Genomic DNA, 19,384 nt, shown 5'->3' with positions numbered 1-19,384 from the left:
TGGCTGTGCAGTAACCTCATAGAATAATTTGAACAGACTCTTATCTTAAGTGCCTAAAAGATCTAACAGCTTGGCTCTTTCCTTCGCTTCCCCAGCTGTTGATTCTCCTACATACACAAGAGAATGGTAGTAAAAGATCCACCAAAGCCAATTTAAATGCAGTTGTTGCTCTCAGTTCTGTCCTTTTTCAACTTCTTGTCCCCCTATTGAGGCTCTGTTTGACCTTGTGAAATCTACAACATCCCCTGTAGTTGGGGGAACGTGGCAGCAAATTCTGGCACTACAAAGAAGCTAATGTACAAAAACTCTTCAAAGCAAACTAAACTTTTCACATGGTGCTGGGTATGGACAGTACACAACACACTTTTTGACTATGCCGCGTGCCCTGCCCCACCTTGCATTGCTGATGCTGGCTGTGACAAACAGGTGTCTATCAGAAACTCGCATCTATCACTTACTGAAGCTGGGGCTGGAGAATAACATTGTGGTTGCTTAGTAAGATAGGCTATATCTCTATTGTTTTGTAAGTCTAGGAACCCTCCACCCTTCGCACCTCTTCCCATCCCCTTTTTCTAGCATCTTCATGGCTGCATGTTTTGAATATGTGGTGTGTTCACATAAGCATCACAGATCACTTGATGGTGCTGAGTAGGCAGGAGGGGTTGTATAAAACGAATTAAAGGCTGCAGTGGAGGCCAGGAATGCTGTTTCCTGTGCTGTGTCAATGTAACACACCCTTTACTCTTTCAGGAGACAGAGTTATAAGCAAGCAGTGGATGAGCTATGTAATGGGCAGCAGCTAGAAGACTGTGACCTCTCTCCTTCATATGGTAAGACCACTTCTCCTGCAAGCAAGACTCTAGCCTCGCCCAGCCCAGCCAACAAGGTGAGTAGATTCCATGGCCCCACATCACTCTGCCTAGTCTGGATCCCCTTCTGATGCCCTCTGCTCTCCTCGTAGGTCGTACGTCCATTCAAACACTTTTTACAGACGGTGCAGAAGAACCAGCTGCTCGTGACCCCAGGGTCCACAGGGCACAGTAGTGTCATGAAAAACCTTATCAAACGCAACACTCCTACCCGACCGGATTCCAAGGTAGAGACGATCTCTTTTCCCTTGAGGGTGAGAAGGGAAGAGCAAATGTATGGGGCAGGGTTGTCTGCTTTGAAATGCTCACTGCAAATCTGCATCACAAGCCGTTCAAGGTTCCAAATGAGGAATGGTACCAAGGAGCAAACTTAAATCACAACTCTTCCCATTCTGATATGCTGACTGAATGTCCGATCCAGCACCCAAACTCTCCTCTCTCAGTGGTCTTGGCAGAGAGGCTAAAAACTGTATGGGCCATGAAGATTATTTTTCCCTTTGATGTCTGAAGATGCTCCCTCCAGAGTGAGACACGCTGGTGTTACAGGAGAGTACAGCATAGGCCGTGTCAGGGTAAGGGGTGTACAGGAATGCACTGCCATGCTAATATCTTTAATCAGCATGAAATTGACTGCCTGTAGTCTTTAGCTTAATTCATTGAAAATCCTTTTGACAGTCTCTTCCATGCAAAGTACTGGGTTTGGATAGTTTCCCCTGTAGCAGTTGTCTTTATGGCTGCCTGGTTGGTTTACTCCTGGGGGAATTCTGTGCCAAAAAAATACAAATTCTGTGCACAATATTTTAAAATTCTGCACATTTTTTGTCAAAATAACACTATATAATCATTCTCGTGCCAGTATTTAGCCTTAGATGGAGTTTACCACCAGCTTTGGGCTGCATTCCCAAGCAACCCGACTCCAAGAAGACCTGGTCCCGGCACGCCGGGGGCCGCTACCGGCCTCACATCGTCCACGGGCACCTCTTAACGGTTTCACAAGGTGCCCATGGACGGTGTGAGGCCGGTAGCGGCTCCCGGCGCGCCGGGACCAGGTCTTCTTGGAGTCGGGTTGCTTGGGAATGCAGCCCAAAGCTGGTGGTAAACACTATAGAATCATGCCAGTTTCAATTATTTTGGCAATTTGTTTCAAAATTACCAGTCAGGCAAGTATAGAGAGTTAAACCCCTACGACAACCCAGTTCCTGCTTCTCTGCCCCCACTCCCACAGAGCCCAGCTGGGGGCCAGACACTCACTCATCCCCACCCCAGCCCACACACTCTCAGACCCTGCCCTCCTAGAGCACAGGGATCCAGAGGGAGAAACAGCCTGATGCTGGGTCCCGCACTTGTACAGTTTCCTTCATGCCGCCACCTCCTTCCTTCAGGGCGTGCTAGGAACTGCAGCTGCTGGGAGCCCTCCAGATCCCTCACCCACCCACTGCCCTGGTTTTCTTTTTGCGAGCTGGTCCAGCAGCCCCTAGTGGTGGCCAAAATCTTTGCAGCCGATTTCTGGGGTGGGGGGGAGGATATTCTACATGCCCAACATTAATTTCTGCAAAATTCTGCATTGCACAGTGGCACAGAATTCCCCCAGGAGTATAGGTTGGTCCTGGGGTAGTGGTGGCATCAGATGTTGCATTGGGGTGAGGGGGAGATCATGCAGGGAAACAAAGGTTTGGATGTATTTTTGCATGTTTATGTGCATTTTTATAACCCCTTCATGGTATAGAAGCACCTAAAAATCATAATGAATCTGGTCTTCCATTACCCCTATCAGTTAGCTAATATCAAAGTCTCAACACATATTGTGACCTTGAACATCAACTCCTTAAAGCTTTCCTATGCATGTAGAGAAATCTTGGCTACTCTGTCACATTCAGCCCAAACTCATCATATTCTGGGATTGCCAAACTCTAGGATGGTCAGTGGACACTTCTTTGAATTTGAAATTGGGTCTCTGCTGCCCAACAGGCTGCTGGACAGTTGTAAGACAAGCAGCGCATTGAGATCCACTGAGCAAAATGAGACTAGAGTCCAAAGGTGGTGGTTCTAGGTTTACTTGGCTAGCTCCAAAAGCAGTAATCCTTGTTTCTCCTCTTTTCTATCTAAACAGGGGGATTTTGTTGTAAGTAATGACTCCTTAATCACAGAGTCTGTGGGCTCATAGTGGACACATTTATTTCCTCTCTAATGGGCACTTGCAGCTCTTTAACCTCACCACTAACCTGCATGCAGACCTAATATTTCTTCCGAGTCTCATCTAAGAGCGAAATGATGATGTACTGGGCAGCATGTGGAGGGTGTGTACACCAGGAAGTGAGTAAAATTGTTCAGAGTGGCCCAAAGGGGATCTAACAGTACCTGGATAAAACTCAGCCATGGCAAATACAAACTGAGAATCTCTGATGAAGGGGATTGCTATTGGACATCTCGTGGTGTGTAAAATGCTCTCCAAGGCAAACACTGGAAGTGATACTACTTATGTCACTCAAACTAGGCTGGCCAAAGCCCTGGAGAATATACTGTAGGGAATAATCATGCTTTAGCCACTGGGAATGAACTAGATGACTTAAAAGGTCTCATGTTCTATCTTCTAGACTAAAAACCACGTGTCTAAAAAGGACCTAAAGGGGTCCCCTTCAGGGCTCTGAAAAGAATGGAGGAATCTTCATGTTTGTAGCACTGACACTGGCTAGTAGCATTAGGTGGTTTGTGGTGAATACAGCAGCACAGTCACTGATGGTGTCTTTGCCTGAACATGTCCTCTGCAGTAACTGTTTCTGCTTGGATGTTGGGCCTGAGGTGTCTTACACAAGGGAACTGCCCCACTCACCTTCCAAGCTCCTTTTCTTCTTCGGGAAATGGAGTTGTTGAACTAACACTGCTGCCAAAACAGCACTGTCTCTTTCCTAACACATGTGCCTATTCCGGAGGGAGTGTGAATGTGTCTCTGACTGAAGCTGCAGTTCCTAGGTGTGTTGTCCCTGGCTTCCTGTGCCCAAGTAGCCTAGGGCAGAAACAAGCTCCAGCAGTTGGGTATAATCTGAGCTTCCCACCCACCCCAGGAAAAGGAGCGGCAGCGGCTGGAGAGCCTGAGGAAGAAGCAGGAGGCCGAGCAACAAAGAAAACAGAAAGTGGAGGAAGAGAAGAGACGGCGCCTCGAGGAGATGAAATTGTGAGTGGCTGCCCCTCCAGCTGCTCCTTTTCTGGCTCAGCTCTGAAGCACTTCAAGGTCTTGTCTACACTGGTGACCTGCTCTGATTACTGCCATTGGTAGCTAGCTACAGCTACGTTAGTGCAAACAGCTAGTGTTGATGGTGTACAGCTGCTGCTGGTGCCAGTGGAGCTTACCCCAGTTTGAAGCAAGGGTAGGCTGAGCCAATGCAAGGCTCTTACACTCTGCATTGGGGGTTTGCACCAGTGCACTAGCTGCTCCAGTGCTGGCGCCTTGATAGCTGTAACCAGGGCAAATCCCCAGTGCAGCCAAAGCGAACTGTCCCCACTTGTCCCCCAGGAAGCGTGAGGAGCGTCTGAGGAAGGCACTGCAGGCTCGCGAACGGGTGGAGCAGATGGAAGAGGAGAAGAAAAAGCGGATGGAACAGAAATTCTCTCAAAGTGAGGAGAAGACCGAGAAGGTAAGAGACCCAGCCTGGAAACAGGCTCTGGGTTTTCTCACGGCAATGGGCAGTGAACCTAGTAGGGGATAGCGATGGATTGCCTCACTGTGCAATAAACATATCGGCAGTTACTAAAATTCTCGATGCTAGTGACACTGACCACAGGGGCCATGAGTGAGTAATGAGGCCACTCGGTATTAGCGCAAAAAGAGTCACTTCAGGGCCTATCTGTAGTCCTCTGTTCAACAGGGAAAGGCTCTGCTCTGTCAAGTCCATGCAACAGTGTTGTTTATTCCTATCATGGATTTCAGTGTCTATGGTACTCTAAGCTCTTTGAGGACTAGTAGTGGTGTCTTATCAGCAGGCCCTGTGCCCTGCAACCAGACTACAAGTGTTGAGTGGGGTGCTCAGGTTTGGGTTGGCTCAGTTCTCATCCTCCTGCCTGTGCAGTCAGCCCAGTGCCAGCTGTGTGCCCCACCCCTGCCAGCTGCCACCACTTCACTGTGCTGTGTGTGCACTGCAGAGTGACAGGCCCTGCAGCTCTTTGGCACACTCACTCCACAGCACACAGTATGCAGCCATGGGTGTGCTCGGTCACCGCAGTGCTGACCCTGTGGGCAGGAGCAGGTGGTAGTGCTGAGTCAGGTTCATGGGAAGGGTTGCGCTTAGATCAGAAAATGGAATGGAATGGACTGGGTCACGGCGGCTCTGGTCATTAAAAGTCCCGTCGGCGGTGCTGCCTGGCTAAGGCAGGCTAGTCCCTATCTGTTCCGACACTGCGGAAGCGGCAGCAACAGGTCTGGCTCCTAGGCAGGGGGGCCATGGGGCTCCGCGTGCTGCCCCCACCCCAAGCACCGTCTCTGCACTCCCATTGGTCAGTTCCCGGCTTGCGCACCTCCACCTAAGAGCTGGACCTGCTGCTCATAGACTCATAGACTCATAGACATTAAGGTCAGAAGGGACCATTATGATCATCTGGTCTGACCCCCTGCATGCTGCAGGCCGCAAGACCCTTCCCTGGACTCTACCGTTGAAGTCCCCAATCCTGTGTTTTAGTGACTTCAATCGGCTGAGACCCTCCTGCTAGTGATCCCTGCCCCATGCTGCGGAGGAAGGCGAAAAACCTCCAGAGGCTCAGCCAATCTACCCTGGAGGAAAATTCCTTCCCGACCCCAAATATGGCGATCAGTAATACCCCGAGCATATAGGCAAGAGTCTCTAGCCTGACCCTTGTTGGCCATTATGCTGTTCATGTACCATTGCTTGGTTTTCCTTGGCTACTATGTTTTATCATTAAACCATTCCCTCCATAAACTTATCCAACTTAATCTTAAAACCAGACAGGTCCGTCGCCCCCACCGTTTCCCTCGGAAGGCCGTTCCAATATTTCACCCCTCTGATGGTCAGAAACCTTCGTCTAATTTCAAGCCTAAACTTCCCCCCGGCCAGTTTGTATCCATTCGTTCTCGTGTCCACATTAGTACTAAACTGGAATAATTCCTCTCCCTCCCTTGTATTAACCCCTCTGATATATTTAAAGATAGCAATCATATCCCCCCTCAGCCTTCGCTTTGTCAGACTAAACAACCCAAGCTCCTCTAATCTCTTTTCATACGACAGGTTTTCCATTCCTCTGATCATCTTAGTCGCCCTTCTCTGCACCCGTTCCAGTTTGAGTTCATCTTTTTTAAACATTGGAGACCAGAACTGCACACAGTACTCCAAATGAGGTCTCACCAGCGCCTTATACAACGGAAGCAGGACCTCCCTATCTCTACTAGATATACCTCGCCTAATACATCCCAAGACCGCATTGGCTTTTTTCACCACCACGTCACATTGCCGACTCATAGTCATCCTGCGGTCCACAAGGACCCCTAGGTCCTTCTCCTCTTCCGTTACTTCTAACCAATGCGTCCCCATCTTGTAACTAAAATTGTTATTATTCGTCCCCAAGTGCATCACCTTACACTTTTTACTATTAAATTTCATCCTATTTCTGATACTCCAATTCACAAGCTCATTCAAGTCTCCCTGCAGAGTATCCCTATCCTCCTCCGAGTTTGCAACTCCTCCCACCTTCGTATCCTCCGCAAACTTTATCAGCCCACTCTTGCAATCGGTCCCGAGGTCAGTTATAAATAGATTAAATAAGATGGGTCCCAAAACCGAACCTTGAGGCACTCCACTAGTAACCTCCCTCCAACCCGACAATTCACCCTTTAATACGACCCGCTGCATTCTCCCCATTAACCAATTCCCTATCCACCTCTGGATTTTCATATCGATCCCCATGTTTTTCATTTTAACCAATAGTTCCTCATGGGGTACTGTATCAAACGCTTTACTGAAATCCAGGTATATTAGGTCCACCGCATTTCCCTTATCTAATAAGTCCGTTACTTTCTCAAAGAAGGAGATCAGATTCGTTTGGCACGATCTGCCCTTCGTAAAACCATGCTGTAATTTATCGCATTTGCCATTAACTTCAAGGTCCTCAACTAGTTTCTCTTTCAGAATCTTCTCCAGCACCTTGCACACTACTGATGTTAAACTAACAGGCCTATAGTTACCCGGGTCACTTTTTTTCCCTTTCTTGAAAATAGGAACCACATTGGCTATTCTCCAGTCTAACGGGACTACCCCCGAGTTTACAGATTCATTAAATATAGTCGCTAATGGGCCTGCTATTTCCCGCGCCAATTCCTTCAATATTCTCGGATGAAGATCGTCCGGTCCACCCGACTTAGTCCCATTAAGGCGTTCTAGTTTTGTTTCTACCTCGGATGCGGTAATCCCCCATCCCGTATGCCCCTCTGTAACGGTGCTAGTATCCCTAATACCTTCATTGGCCTCATTAAACACCGATGCAAAATATTCATTGAGATATTGCGCCATGCCTAGATTATCTTTAATCTCCTCTCCGGCTATAGTCTTCAGCGGTCCCACTTCTTCTTTCTTTGCTTTCTTCCTATTTATATGGCTGTAAAACCTCTTACTATTACTTTTAATTCCCCTCGCTAAGTCCAACTCTTCCCGGCCTTTGGCCTTTCTCACTCTATCTCTACATTCTCTGACTTCACTAAGGTAAGTTTCCTTACTGATCCCTCCCCTCTTCCACTCTTTGTACGCTTTCTGTTTTTTCCTAATCGCCCCTTTCAGCCGGTCGCTCATCCAGCTCGGTCTAAGTCTCTTGCTTAGTAATCTTTTTCCCTTTTTGGGGATACAGGCCTCTGACAGCTCTTGCATCTTTAACTTAAAGTAATCCCAGGCTTCTTCTGCCTTTAGGTCCCTTCATACGTTTGCCCAATCCACTTCCCTTACCAGTCCCCTTAATTTGTTAAAATTGGCCTTTTTAAAATTATAAACCCTAGTCTTTGACTTAATTCTGGTACTCTTTCCATTTAGTTTAAAGCGAATTAGCTCATGATCACTGGAGCCCAAGTTGTCCCCCACTACCACTTCCTCAACAAGGTCTTCACTACTTACCAGAATCAAATCTAAAATGGCCTCCCCCCTCGTCGGCTCAGCTACCACTTAATAAAGGAATTGATCCGCAAGCACATCTAGGAACATCTGAGCCCTATTATTGCTACTAGCGTTTGTTCCCCAATCTATATCCGGGAAGTTAAAGTCCCCCATAATTACACAGTTTCTATTAGTATTTACCTCCCTTAATACATTAAACAATTCCTTATCCATATCCTGGGTCGATCCCGGCGGTCTATAGCACACCCCAAGCACTATCCCCGGAGAGGCTCTAGTAGTACTTTTACCCAGCTTGAGTATCGCCCAGACGGACTCTGTGTTATCTATTCCATCCACTATTATTTCTTTACAGCTTATTTCACTATTGACATACAATGCCACCCCCCCACCTTTACCTTTATCCCGGTCTTTCCTAAACAGCGCATACCCCTCCATACCTGCGTTCCAGTCGTGACCGCCATTCCACCACGTTTCAGTTATTCCTACGATATCCAGTTTCAATTCTCGGACCAAGAGCTCCAATTCCTCCATTTTATTACCTAGGCTTCTCGCATTGGTGTACAAACAGCCTAATGTATGTCGTTTAGCCTGTCTCCCATTACTAGCACTGTATGTTGCGGGCCTCTTTGTGTTCGTGCCCCCTGTCCCTCCTATGTCCAATCTCATCTCCCCGGCTATGTCTCCTCTTATTACACTCAGCTTTTCAATACCGGAAACTGGCGTGGAGATTAACTGTGCATCTCCCAACCATCTCCCCAAACTTCCTAGTTTAAAGCTCTTTTGATAAGATGAGCCAGCCTCCCTCCCAGAAGTCTATTTCCTTCCCTACTCAGGTGAAGCCCATCCCGCGAGAACAGGTGTCTGTCCCCGAAAGCCTCCCAGTGGCCATACATCCCAAAGCCCTCCTTATAGCACCACTCCCTTAGCCAACTATTTATCCTCACAATCCTATCAGCCCTTTGCTGCCCTTCCCTCGGAACAGGCAGAATCCCACTAAAGATAACCTGAGCCTCTATCTCCTTGAGAGTCTTCCCCAGCCTGGCATAATCTCCCTTGATTCTCTCTAACGAGAACCTAGCCGTGTCATTCGTTCCTACATGAAGGATTATCAAGGGGTTCTTACCTGCTCCTTTTAGGATCCTTTTCAACCGCAGGTCCACATCGCGTATCTTTGCACCCGGTAGACAGCACACCCTTCTGTTCTCCGGGTCCGCCCTGGTCACAGGCCTGTCCAATCTCCTCAGTAAAGAGTCTCCAATTACATACACCTGCCGTCGCCTGGCAACAGTGCGATCTAGTAATCTAGTCTCCGATCCCTCTAGTCCTGACCTGTGTCTGCTCCTATCTTCCCTTATGCTCCCCCTTATGCCTTCCTGTATCCTCTGGTGGCCCATAATTGGTGCTGTCTCCATCAACTCCTCCCCCCTCTCTCTCGGACTAGCAGCTCTTCTCTTCTTCCTCACCCTCCCACCTTCAGTCACCACCTGCTGCCCCTCTACCTCGTTATCCAAACACTCAAACCTATTCCTGAGTTCTATTCCCCCCTCACTGGCCCTCCTTTTCCTTGGCCTACTTCTCAAAGTCACATGCTTCCACTTCCCTGGATCTCCTCCTTCCATTCCCCTCTCGCTGTCATCTACTACTGCCTCCTCCTGCACCCTAGAGCCTTCCCCTTCAGCCCCGCCTTGCCCATCCTCCATCAGCTGCTCAAACCCCCGCCTAAACTCCACCAGGGTCTCTACCTGCATCTCCAGCCCCTTAATCTTTTCCTCCAGCAACACTATAAGGCGACACTTCATACACACATACCTTTGTTCCGGGTCTCCTGCTAGGACTATATACATACCACAGCTTCCACATGCAGCCATCTGCATTCTGTCTGCTGCTGCTGCTTGGCTCATGGCTGCTGCAGTCTCTGCCCACAACACCTGGGGACACAGAGCACACGACACACCCTGCCCTCCTGCCTCCCCCTGCAAACTCCCTCTCAAACTCCCCTGTTAGCCGCCCTGTTGGCTGCCGCTGCTCGCTGCGGTGCCAGGATAGGCAGGAAGCTGACCGGGAGCTACCCAAGGTAAGCCCGTGCCACAATTCCCTGAGCCCCCCCCAAACCCAGAGTCCCCTCCTATACCCCAAAACCCTCCTACACCCCCAGCCCAGAGCCCCTTCCCATACCCTGAACCCCTCATTCCTGGCCCACCCTGCAGCCCTCATCACCTCATCCCCCAGCTCCGTTGGGTCACAGACATCAACAATTTTCTTCAACTGGGTCGCCAGAAAAAAAGTTTGAAAACCACTGTCCTGGGGCAGCCCAAGAGCTTGGGGATCCAGCTTGGTATGTCTGGCTTACGCTCCGGGAGAAGGTTGACATTAACTGAACCCCTTTTTTCCTCTTTCCAAATGAGGACAAAAACTGAACAGGCTACAGAGCTTGTTCCCATTCTGGGTGATAGGTCATAAAGCAGATCTTTTCAGGATCCATCCTCCAAGGTTATGGGGAAAGACTAAAGGACTGCATCTTTCCCTTGCACTAACAGCCAGAACTGCATACAGTCCTTGGTACTCTTCTCACAACCATGTGTTCCTTTCCACATGTTCTTGCTTATTGCTCTGCCACTCAGCTAAAGTGAAGGAATCTTGCATTTGTGGTCTTCTCACCTCCATGTCCCCTGTTCATTTTGCACATCCGTTTTGCGTGCTAGAAAACTATACCTCAAGCAAAAGGAAAGCCCATCTTCCTGCTGGCTTTTCCTTGTTCTGATGAAGGTCACGTAGCAATATGGCCTCCTGTAATTTGGATTCTGTGTAACTGTTTCATGTACTCTTTACAGTTATTCCTGGTGATGGTCTTCTCCTCCTGTGAACTCTGACTGGGGCTGAAGTCGCTGCACTGGGTGCCATCTGCCTTTAAAATATGTATACGCTTCACTGGGGCTTTGGACTTTCACTCTGCTCCAGAGAAAGGCATCTTCCCCCATGGGATGTGATTGGGGGCCCCATACTCCTGAAGAGCGCCTGACTCTTCTTTCTATGGTAGATAAACATGTCAAGACTGTCCTGTGTGAGGCTCGGCAGGGTCCAGACCTGATGTGTGTGATTCTCTCAGGTGCGAGAAGAGAAGGTGGTAGAAGAAAAGATGAAGAAAAAAATAGCTAAGAAGACTGAAGTGGAGACCCGAAAACAGAAAGTGCTGCAGATGGTAAGAGCAAGATTAGGGCCCATCTTTAAGGAGAAGAGTTCGTAGAGGAAAAACAGAATGATGGGAAATCTGCACAGTGTGCTTCATATGGGGAAGAGGGCAGAACAATAACCAGTAAATAGCTGTGAAGGAACAGGCCAATGAGTATGTCAGAATAGATTTACCTCCACACGCACGCGCGCGCACACACACACACACACACACACACACACACACACACACACACACACACACAGAGACATGCACGCACACAGTCTCTCTCTCTCTCTCTCTCTCTCTCCCCTCCCCAACCTCCCAATATCCTACTCCTTTTGTGACTGAAGTACCTTATCACTTCTTTCCTTCCCAGTGAGGGTGGGGTAAGGTCACTCTCCAAGTATGTTCTAATGCATCTCACCATTATGAGTTGCATAGCACCATAAATGTGCATGGTGTTTTTACTGACCTCTCCTTCATATACACTTTTCCACAGGGCTGAAATTTTCAGACGTAGGTATTAGTTTCCAAACACTCAGCCCTCCATTTTCTGTAAGGGACTAGGAAAGCTCAGGTGCATAATTCCATCCCAGACTTCCTAGCAATTCCATGACTAAATGAATTCTGGAGATGGGTATCTTTGTACTGTCACCTATATCCAGGTGCAATAAGTGCTGGGGGTGGTGATTGTCCCTCTTTATATAACAGCAAATGTGGGGGGCAGGAGGAGGGGCTGCACAACTAAGGTCCAAGACTCTGGTGGTGGTGATGAGGATGGGTCAGAGTAGGTATCATTCAGGCTAGGAAAGGACACTTGACCCATAACTCACCCACCCTCCCCATTTAGCATAGAAGAAGTGGACTGACTTTGCCTTCCCAGGAGGAGGATGAATGCAAGTTGCAGGAGCTCCTGCAGAAGAGGAGAGAGGATGAACAGCAGGACAAAGGGAGGAAGATTGCGGAGCTGAAGAAACTGGCAGAGCAGCAACAGGTGGAACAGGCAAAGGAGAGGTGAGAGCTGGCCTGTTTCCACACCCCTGAGAAGAGGGAAGGGGGCGGAGCGACAAGCATGGCAAAGCAGATCTTGTCAGTACTAGGAGAAGGGTGTGAGCGATGGGCTATAGTGGAGGGTTCTGGGTGCAGAAAGCAGGTATCTGAGCATCCTGGATGGGAAGTGACCTGGGTCCTTTGTGACTCACTTGGTTATGCTTTGATTTGCCAGGAGTCACAAACAGCAAGAGAAGGGGAAGGCCCTTCACCTGCAGATGGAACTGGCAGTGGTTACAGAGGAGGAGGAAAACCAAAAGAAGGTGGGGAGTTGAGACTCTGTGTCATGCACTGGACTTTATTCTATTTGTCTTTGGCCTTGAGCATGCCTTTAGCTTTACCAGCTGCATTCTCCTAGTGAAGGATAGCAGTGAGGCCTATAATCTCCAAATCAGCAAGAGGCTGAGTTGGAGTCTAACAAAGAATTGATGCTGTTCCTCCACTGTGGAGAGAGTGTCTGTCCCCATCATTGGGTAGTGTCCCATCCTGCTGAGGGAGGGGATGAATGGGAGACTAGGGCCTCTCATATAGGACAAGTCAGATTCAATAGACGTGAAAACCGGGTGATCTGTTTATAACTTGGACTTGTTAACAGGAGGAACAGAGTTCAGAAGAGCAGGAACGGCAGCAACCACGGGAAAATAAAACCAAGCCACCTGAATCTGTTGCTATTGTTCCCAGTAAATGGCTGAATATAACAGTGGAGGTGAGTGAGCCAAGAGCCTGAGCAAAGACAGGGGTTCCAATGTCTACTGGGCTCTAAATTCTTGGGTCCGTGGAGGCCTTTCCTCTTTGTATGGGACATTCTCCTTCAAAGAGGGCAGGGATGTCTCTTATCTGAGCAGCCATAAGAAACTTGGCTCAACACAGAAACAATGGAGAGAATTCTTTTGTTTGGAATGTAAAACAAATGATAGGAAATGGCCACATGATGGCACTAGATCCTGAGGAATCCTGGGAGTTGGTGCTGTATTGTAGCCTCTCACTAGTGACATCAGGTAGCTGTCTTCATGAAACTTCCATGCTTCTCCAGTTGCTTTAAACTCTCTAACTACCACCATTGGAGTTGAAACACCATTGTGTTTCTAGCCTAGATGTGTTTGGTGAATCAAACTGAAAAGCTAGACTTAAGGCATAATGGATCAGCTTTGCTTTTTCAAGCAGCCAGCTACTGCCTCTTCCATAACTTCTGGTTGTCTGATGCCTGATACCATCTGAAACTTGATTTGTCTTGTATTCTGTGACTGTATTTTATAGCTCACTGGAAAAATGAGGGACTCTTTATTGGGTTCACATAAGAAATGTCCTTGCAGCAGGTGGTGGGTCTCATTTTGACACACTGCCCCTCTTCAGCCAGGCTGGAACAAAGCCCTTTTTTCTGCTCTCAGCAAACTCTCTATATAGTGAAATTGGCCTACGTGACTGTCTCATGGGTTCTTACGCTTATTTCTAAAAATGACTAGGTGTTGCACTTACCTGTAGTCGGGAGTTGAATGTTAAAAACCTCATGTCTTCTTATGGCTTGTATTATGGCTAGGAATTTCTGTCATAGTCCCACAGTACTAGGCTCTATACAAACAAGTAACACTCCCTGCTCCAGAGAGATTACAGTCCAGGGGTCAGATGGGACGTGACAAGTGGACAAATGGAGAGGGTGAGGGGAATGTAGTTACACAATGAACAGAGACGATCAGAAAAAATGCAAGTCTCTTCTTGGCACTTGCCTCTCCCGTGCCAGATGGAAACAATTTGTAGGCATCACAGCAAGTGAGACTTTAAGAAGGGATTCAAAGGTGGATAAGTGGGTGGCTCTTCAAATGTTGACTTTTGTCCCCTATGCGTAGTATCTGACAACTAATGCAAGACGCTTACGTTCTCTTTGGGTGGGGAAGATGTGTAACACTGAGTCAGCAACTCCTTCCCTTGGTTTGAAAAAGGTCTGACTCCTGAAGCACTTTATGGTTGTATGAAGCCCCTTAGGTGTGTGTGCTTTTCAGAAGGTTTTGTTGCTGTAGAACAGGAGCACCAAGCAGGCTCTGATAAGTCGCTTCCTTGCCTCTGCTGCTGTACGGAGGGAGTGAGATGGAAGGAACAGGTCCTGTGACTGTCCATCTTCCCACCTCCTACCTAAGAACTATCAAACAGCTAATGGTGCTCAGTCCTGTACAGTGTACTGGATAGACCAGCATCAGTGGGTTTACAATCAGAGTAATTGTTGCTGCTGCTTTTAGTTGTACTTTCCAGCCATACTATTCCTGTTGCATGAAAGATGGTGCTGCTGAACACCTATAGGGTGAAAAAACAGGGCAACTTGCTGCTGTTCCAAGAATGATATTGTTGATGTTGATCTCTTGATTGTATACAGCTCATTTAAAAAAAAAATGTTATCAGCAACACATGGCTTTAGATGAGTCTCTACACTTAGCTTGATTTTTTTTTTTTTTCAGGTTAATTATAGAATAGCAAATGTCTGACATCAAATGTGACTCAGATAAACTCAGTAAACTGTGTTGTATACAGCAGTCCTGTAGCTTAAAATGTTACGCTTCAGCACAGCCTGGTAGCTTACTATGTGAGAGATCCACATTCAATTCTTAAATCCTCCCTCCACAAACTCTCTTAGTTGGCATGGGTTTGGAAGCACAGCCAAAGCAGCCTGCTCAGCCCCCACGGGGGCAGGGGGGAGAAGAGAGAGTGCTCTTTTTTTTTTTTTTTTTTTCACTACACAAGGATCTCCACTGGCACATGGAGTGACTTTCTGTGCTGTAACATGCAGTTTAAGACTAGAGCTAAGCTTGTAAGCCTTTTCTGAGTGGCTACAGAGGCTGCTCTCTGCAGTTACAGGGAAGCTGCACTTTCTGTAGGTTATTGCCCTATAGCAATGGCATTTACGTCTCAGAAACACTCTGCAGTGTGTGGTTACTATAGGACAGTGCCCTTTAGTATTGCTTTTGGAGCATGTGGATGCCAGTCTAGGTTAAGTTTATTTAAAAAAAAAAAATAATAATAAAAGCTTTGACAAGAATCTAAGGAAGTTAGGCTCAGTTGAAAATCCCAGCCCAAATTATTTAACCAGTATATTTCTTCTGAATTATCATGTGGCTATTGTTGGCTTCCCATAAACAGACAGGCGTGATCTCTGGATCTGGTGTTTTGGACTGGGATTGAAGATCAGGTATGAACGTGACATTGACTGCCAGAGTCACACCATTGCCACTTCCTGTCTTCCATGGCTCACCTTTGTTTCCTCCAGGGCAGAGTATCTATTTCATTCTTCTGCCCATGGAGACTCATGGCAGAACAGTAATGTGTGATTCAAACCTAGTGTTGTATGGATAGCAGCAATACTGTGTATATATTAATAAACTTGTTGGTGCTGACATTAGCTGTCCTACCACCTGCTGTTGGCACCAGTGATTCTTGGAGTACACAATGTAAATCTCCTGCTCCTAGATCCTTGGATATTTCTATCATAAATAACGAATAGACTAACCAAAATCAACAATGGGTTCTTTCTAGAAACTCAAGCTGTCTCATCAGCACCACTACATAGAAGTATTATTATATAGCCTTAAAAAAAATCAATTACCTTATATCTAACTTTTCTATTTTGGTTTCAGAAATCTCCTGTCTCTGACTCCTATCAAGGGCCCCCGTTAGGATCAAAAGAACACAGATTTCCCAAGGTAAATCCAAATAACTATGGGCTGGATCTGAACAGTGATGACTCCACAGATGATGAAAGCCAGCCCCGCAAGCCCATCCCTGTCTGGGCCACTGGTACGTGCAGATCTTGTTATACCCACTGAAACTTCATCTATGAGAATTTGGAAGACCCCAGATTTCTCAGGGAGGCTTAGAAGTAGAGGAAGCCACAATTTAGGCCAGAAATGCACGAGACTTCAGCTTATTGCAGTTCCATATGGTACTAGCTTTGAGTGGTAATCTGAGCAGGAGCTGCATTCCTGCAGGTGCTATTGTTCAGATGTTAATTTGGAATCCCTTGTGCCCATCCCTAGAGTTGAAGTGCTTTTGCACTGTCTGAAAACCGAAGGCTAGGGAGTTCACCAGTGCCTGGCAATCCTTTCTTTCAGTGATGGGTTTTCCACAGTACTTGGGATACCTGGAATGTGAAAGATGCCTTGGAAGCCAATTATATTCTCTGCATGAGGGGGAATGTAAGGTTCTGTATGAAGCCAGGCAAAACCCTACCTTGATCCAGTACTGAGAATTCAGTATCTGCCATGTCCACCCCAAATCTCTTCCAGGACTGGCTCTGTGGGCAGGGCGAGAGAGCCTGGAGGGTTGCTTTTAGATCTTGACTTTCATGCACTGATTCGCAGTAATCATGATACCAAGGGAGTGAGGTTTAACAGGAGCACTGAGATGCTACCAAGGGCTGGTCTACACTAGGGCCGGGGATCGATCTAAGATACGCAACTTCAGCTACGTGAATAGCGTAGCTGAAGTCGAAGTATCTTAGATTGGTTTCAGAGAAGCAGCCGTGTTAGTCTGTATCCACAAAAAGATACAGATCTTAGATCGATTTACCTGGGGTCCACACGGCGCAGGATCGACGGCCATGGCTCCCCCGTCGACTCCGCTACCACCGCTCACTCCGGTGGAGTTCCGGAGTCGATGGGGAGCGCATTCGCGGATCAATATATCGCGTCTTAACGAGACGCAATATATCGATCCCCGATAAATCGATCGCTACCCGCCGATACGGCGGGTAGTCTGGACGTACCCTTAGACTGCTCATGTAACATGGTGGTTATTTTCGCAGGGGCTCCGCTTAATCAAGCGGTTACATACCAATACTACAACCCTCCAAATATCGAGACACTCTTTGGGCTGATCATAAGCCCTAAACTGGAGGACATTTTCTACAAGAACAAGCCGCGATATTTCAAACGCACCAGTTCTGCTGTCTGGCACTCACCACCCCTTCCCGGTACCAAGTCTACACTGGGCCTGCCCTACAACCTGAAAAAGTACTGAGGAAGGAGAATGTCCCTCTTCTGTCCACCTGCCGTTTCAATGTTGTCCTGGTTTTTGTGTAAAGGAAAAAAAATCTTTTCTAAGATCTGTTTTTTTTTTTTAATATTTGCATAGAATAAAAGCTTTAAAATAATCAGGGCCACCTTCCTTCCTGTCTGGGGTGGGTTTTTGTTGACACTTTGAGATGTGCTGTGGGGAAGAGCAGAGGCTTACTAAACTACAGCACTGCCCTCTGTGTCACTTTACTTCCTTCTATGCCCTCTCCCTTATGTGTACACATGGTGTTGTGTGGCACTTGAGAACCCCTGTCTGATTGTATGTCTCTAAGATGGCAGTGCAGATGTTCTGAATGGACAACTGACAGCATTACGTAGCATATCTTTTTGGGGTAAGCTAAATGCCCAAATAAAAGAGCTGCATGGAAGATTATATCTCAGATGAGTAGGACTTGCTGTCTTCATGGCCTGAGCTCTTCACTTGCTCCTTAGTAGTTAAAATGTACGGCTTTTATAGTGCCCTCGAACTTTTAATCTGAAATCTTCATGCTTGGTCTTAGGCTGGAAGTGACTTTTATTTGGACTGTTTGATATGCCTGAATGGATTTTTATCACCCAGTGTTTTGTTTAAAAAATCAGTTAATTAAATCAAATTCCAGATGCTGCTTTTGCACTCCACTCAAAAGCAGTTCTACTAGTCTGTATATATTAACTGGGAGCCTTTCCTCTTGACTTCTTTCTAATCTGTAACAGCTGAAGGAGCATCTTCAGAGTTACGCTCCTTTTTGCCTGCTCAAGTCAAGTACCAAAGTGAGACGTCCCAGGTGTGTGGCAGTCCATGCAGTTCGTCTCATCAGTTACTGCTGTCTGACGCACTGGAAGAAGTGGGGTGGGCTGAACCCGTGGACTTCTTCACAGGGTGGATTTGATTTAAATCACTAGTCAGGAAGACTCGATTTAATCATGGTTTTCTACATAAAAGTGCATTCATGCAGTTATAACTTTAATACATTTTCTTCACAACTCAGATACATGTAGGTTTCATTTTTAGAAGGTACACACTATACATTTTTAAACACATTTTAAAACAGTGATTTATTTTGAAAACTTTTCAGATTAGTTTTACAGCTATATCAGAAAACGAATGATTGTTCAGTTATTTCATTTACCAAAGGTAATTGAAGCAGATAGTTCACCTCCCAATGACTTCATAAATTTATAATCCCTATTCCATGATGAGATATCTTTGAGCTATAATGTATCTTAATTAAAACTAGGTTAGGTTTTTTCCTCAGAGCATTTTATCAAAAAAATCTTTTTTTTTTTTTGTTTGTTTTTTTAAATCATTGATTTTTATCCACCCTGCTTCTTCATATGTCCTCTAAGGATCTTGATTTTTTCTACTCAGCATGAGCCCTACTCAACAATACAATACTCAGTGCAGTACAGTAACACCCCTCAGCTCTTCAACTTCTCACCTGCACACTGGCTGGATCTAGATCACTAAAGGTCACAGCAGATGAGTAAAGTACCCAAGAAGCTGGAAGTGAAGACACCATAACTGGATGCTGTGAAAGAGTGGAACTGTGCTGCTCTGAATGTACCTGAGCTTTTGAAAGTTCTGTACCACTGGGCCAGGTTCCAATGTGGATGTTGGAGCAAAAATCATTCTGCAACATACAAACCTGTGTCCAACAGCTTGTTGCTTATACGTTAGTTGTTTCTAGAAAAACGTGTTCTCTAGATGTAGCCAAACTCCTTTGGGCTGCAGAGGTTACTAAGTCTTATTGGAAGCTTTCCCTGCCACTGTCTGTGCTGTCCCTGAGGCGTGGCTGGAGGACAGTTTGTTCCATGCTTCAGAGGAGGAAAACACTGAACAAAACCTGCTGACTCCATCTCTGCACAGCTCCTCTCCCAGTTCCCTGTACTGCACAGAGGTAATTAAGAGCTGGGAACTGTCAAGTTAGATATTCAGATCTGTTTCAGAATCTCTCGCTATATCGGCTCAGGTTTGAAATACTGTAGGTGAATGGCAGAGCCCAAGGGGAGGGAAGGGTGGCTCAGTTGTGTTACTGAGGCTGGCTTCATTGCTCAGCATCACTTTGCTCTCCCTAAGTTATCTTGACATGTGGCTCAGAGGTACAAAGCTTTAATTGCCGTCTGTTTGAAGGCTGGCTGAATGTTTCATTAATA

At 46.8% G+C, this 19,384-nt stretch overlaps 1 protein-coding gene across 6 annotated transcripts in view; it reads left to right on the top strand.

The window, feature by feature from the left end:
* The window catches only part of LOC128837374 (inner centromere protein-like), a 35,552-nt gene extending 18,224 nt beyond the window's left edge, over positions 1 to 17,328 (top strand). For 4 of the 6 annotated variants that reach the window (XM_054028513.1, XM_054028514.1, XM_054028518.1 and 1 more), the window contains 10 exons: positions 751 to 886; positions 962 to 1,096; positions 3,932 to 4,041; positions 4,381 to 4,501; positions 11,079 to 11,171; positions 11,995 to 12,158; positions 12,370 to 12,457; positions 12,790 to 12,900; positions 15,815 to 15,974; positions 16,981 to 17,328. In XM_054028513.1, the coding sequence (XP_053884488.1) occupies positions 751 to 886; positions 962 to 1,096; positions 3,932 to 4,041; positions 4,381 to 4,501; positions 11,079 to 11,171; positions 11,995 to 12,158; positions 12,370 to 12,457; positions 12,790 to 12,900; positions 15,815 to 15,974; positions 16,981 to 17,195 (1,333 nt within the window). In that variant the 3' untranslated portion in view covers positions 17,196 to 17,328. Of the gene's footprint in view, positions 1 to 750; positions 887 to 961; positions 1,097 to 3,931; positions 4,042 to 4,380; positions 4,502 to 11,078; positions 11,172 to 11,994; positions 12,159 to 12,369; positions 12,458 to 12,789; positions 12,901 to 15,814; positions 15,975 to 16,980 lie in introns of those variants that run through there. The other 2 variants (XM_054028516.1, XM_054028519.1) reach the window with 2 other exon arrangements.
* Positions 17,329 to 19,384: the final 2,056 nt, after the last annotated feature.

This window comes from Malaclemys terrapin, chromosome 4 (assembly GCF_027887155.1).
Source record: "Malaclemys terrapin pileata isolate rMalTer1 chromosome 4, rMalTer1.hap1, whole genome shotgun sequence".
In the NCBI taxonomy this organism is placed as follows: domain Eukaryota; kingdom Metazoa; phylum Chordata; order Testudines; family Emydidae; genus Malaclemys; species Malaclemys terrapin.
The sequence above is the reverse complement of the archived record's forward strand: the minus strand, read 5'-3'. Positions and strand labels throughout refer to the sequence as shown.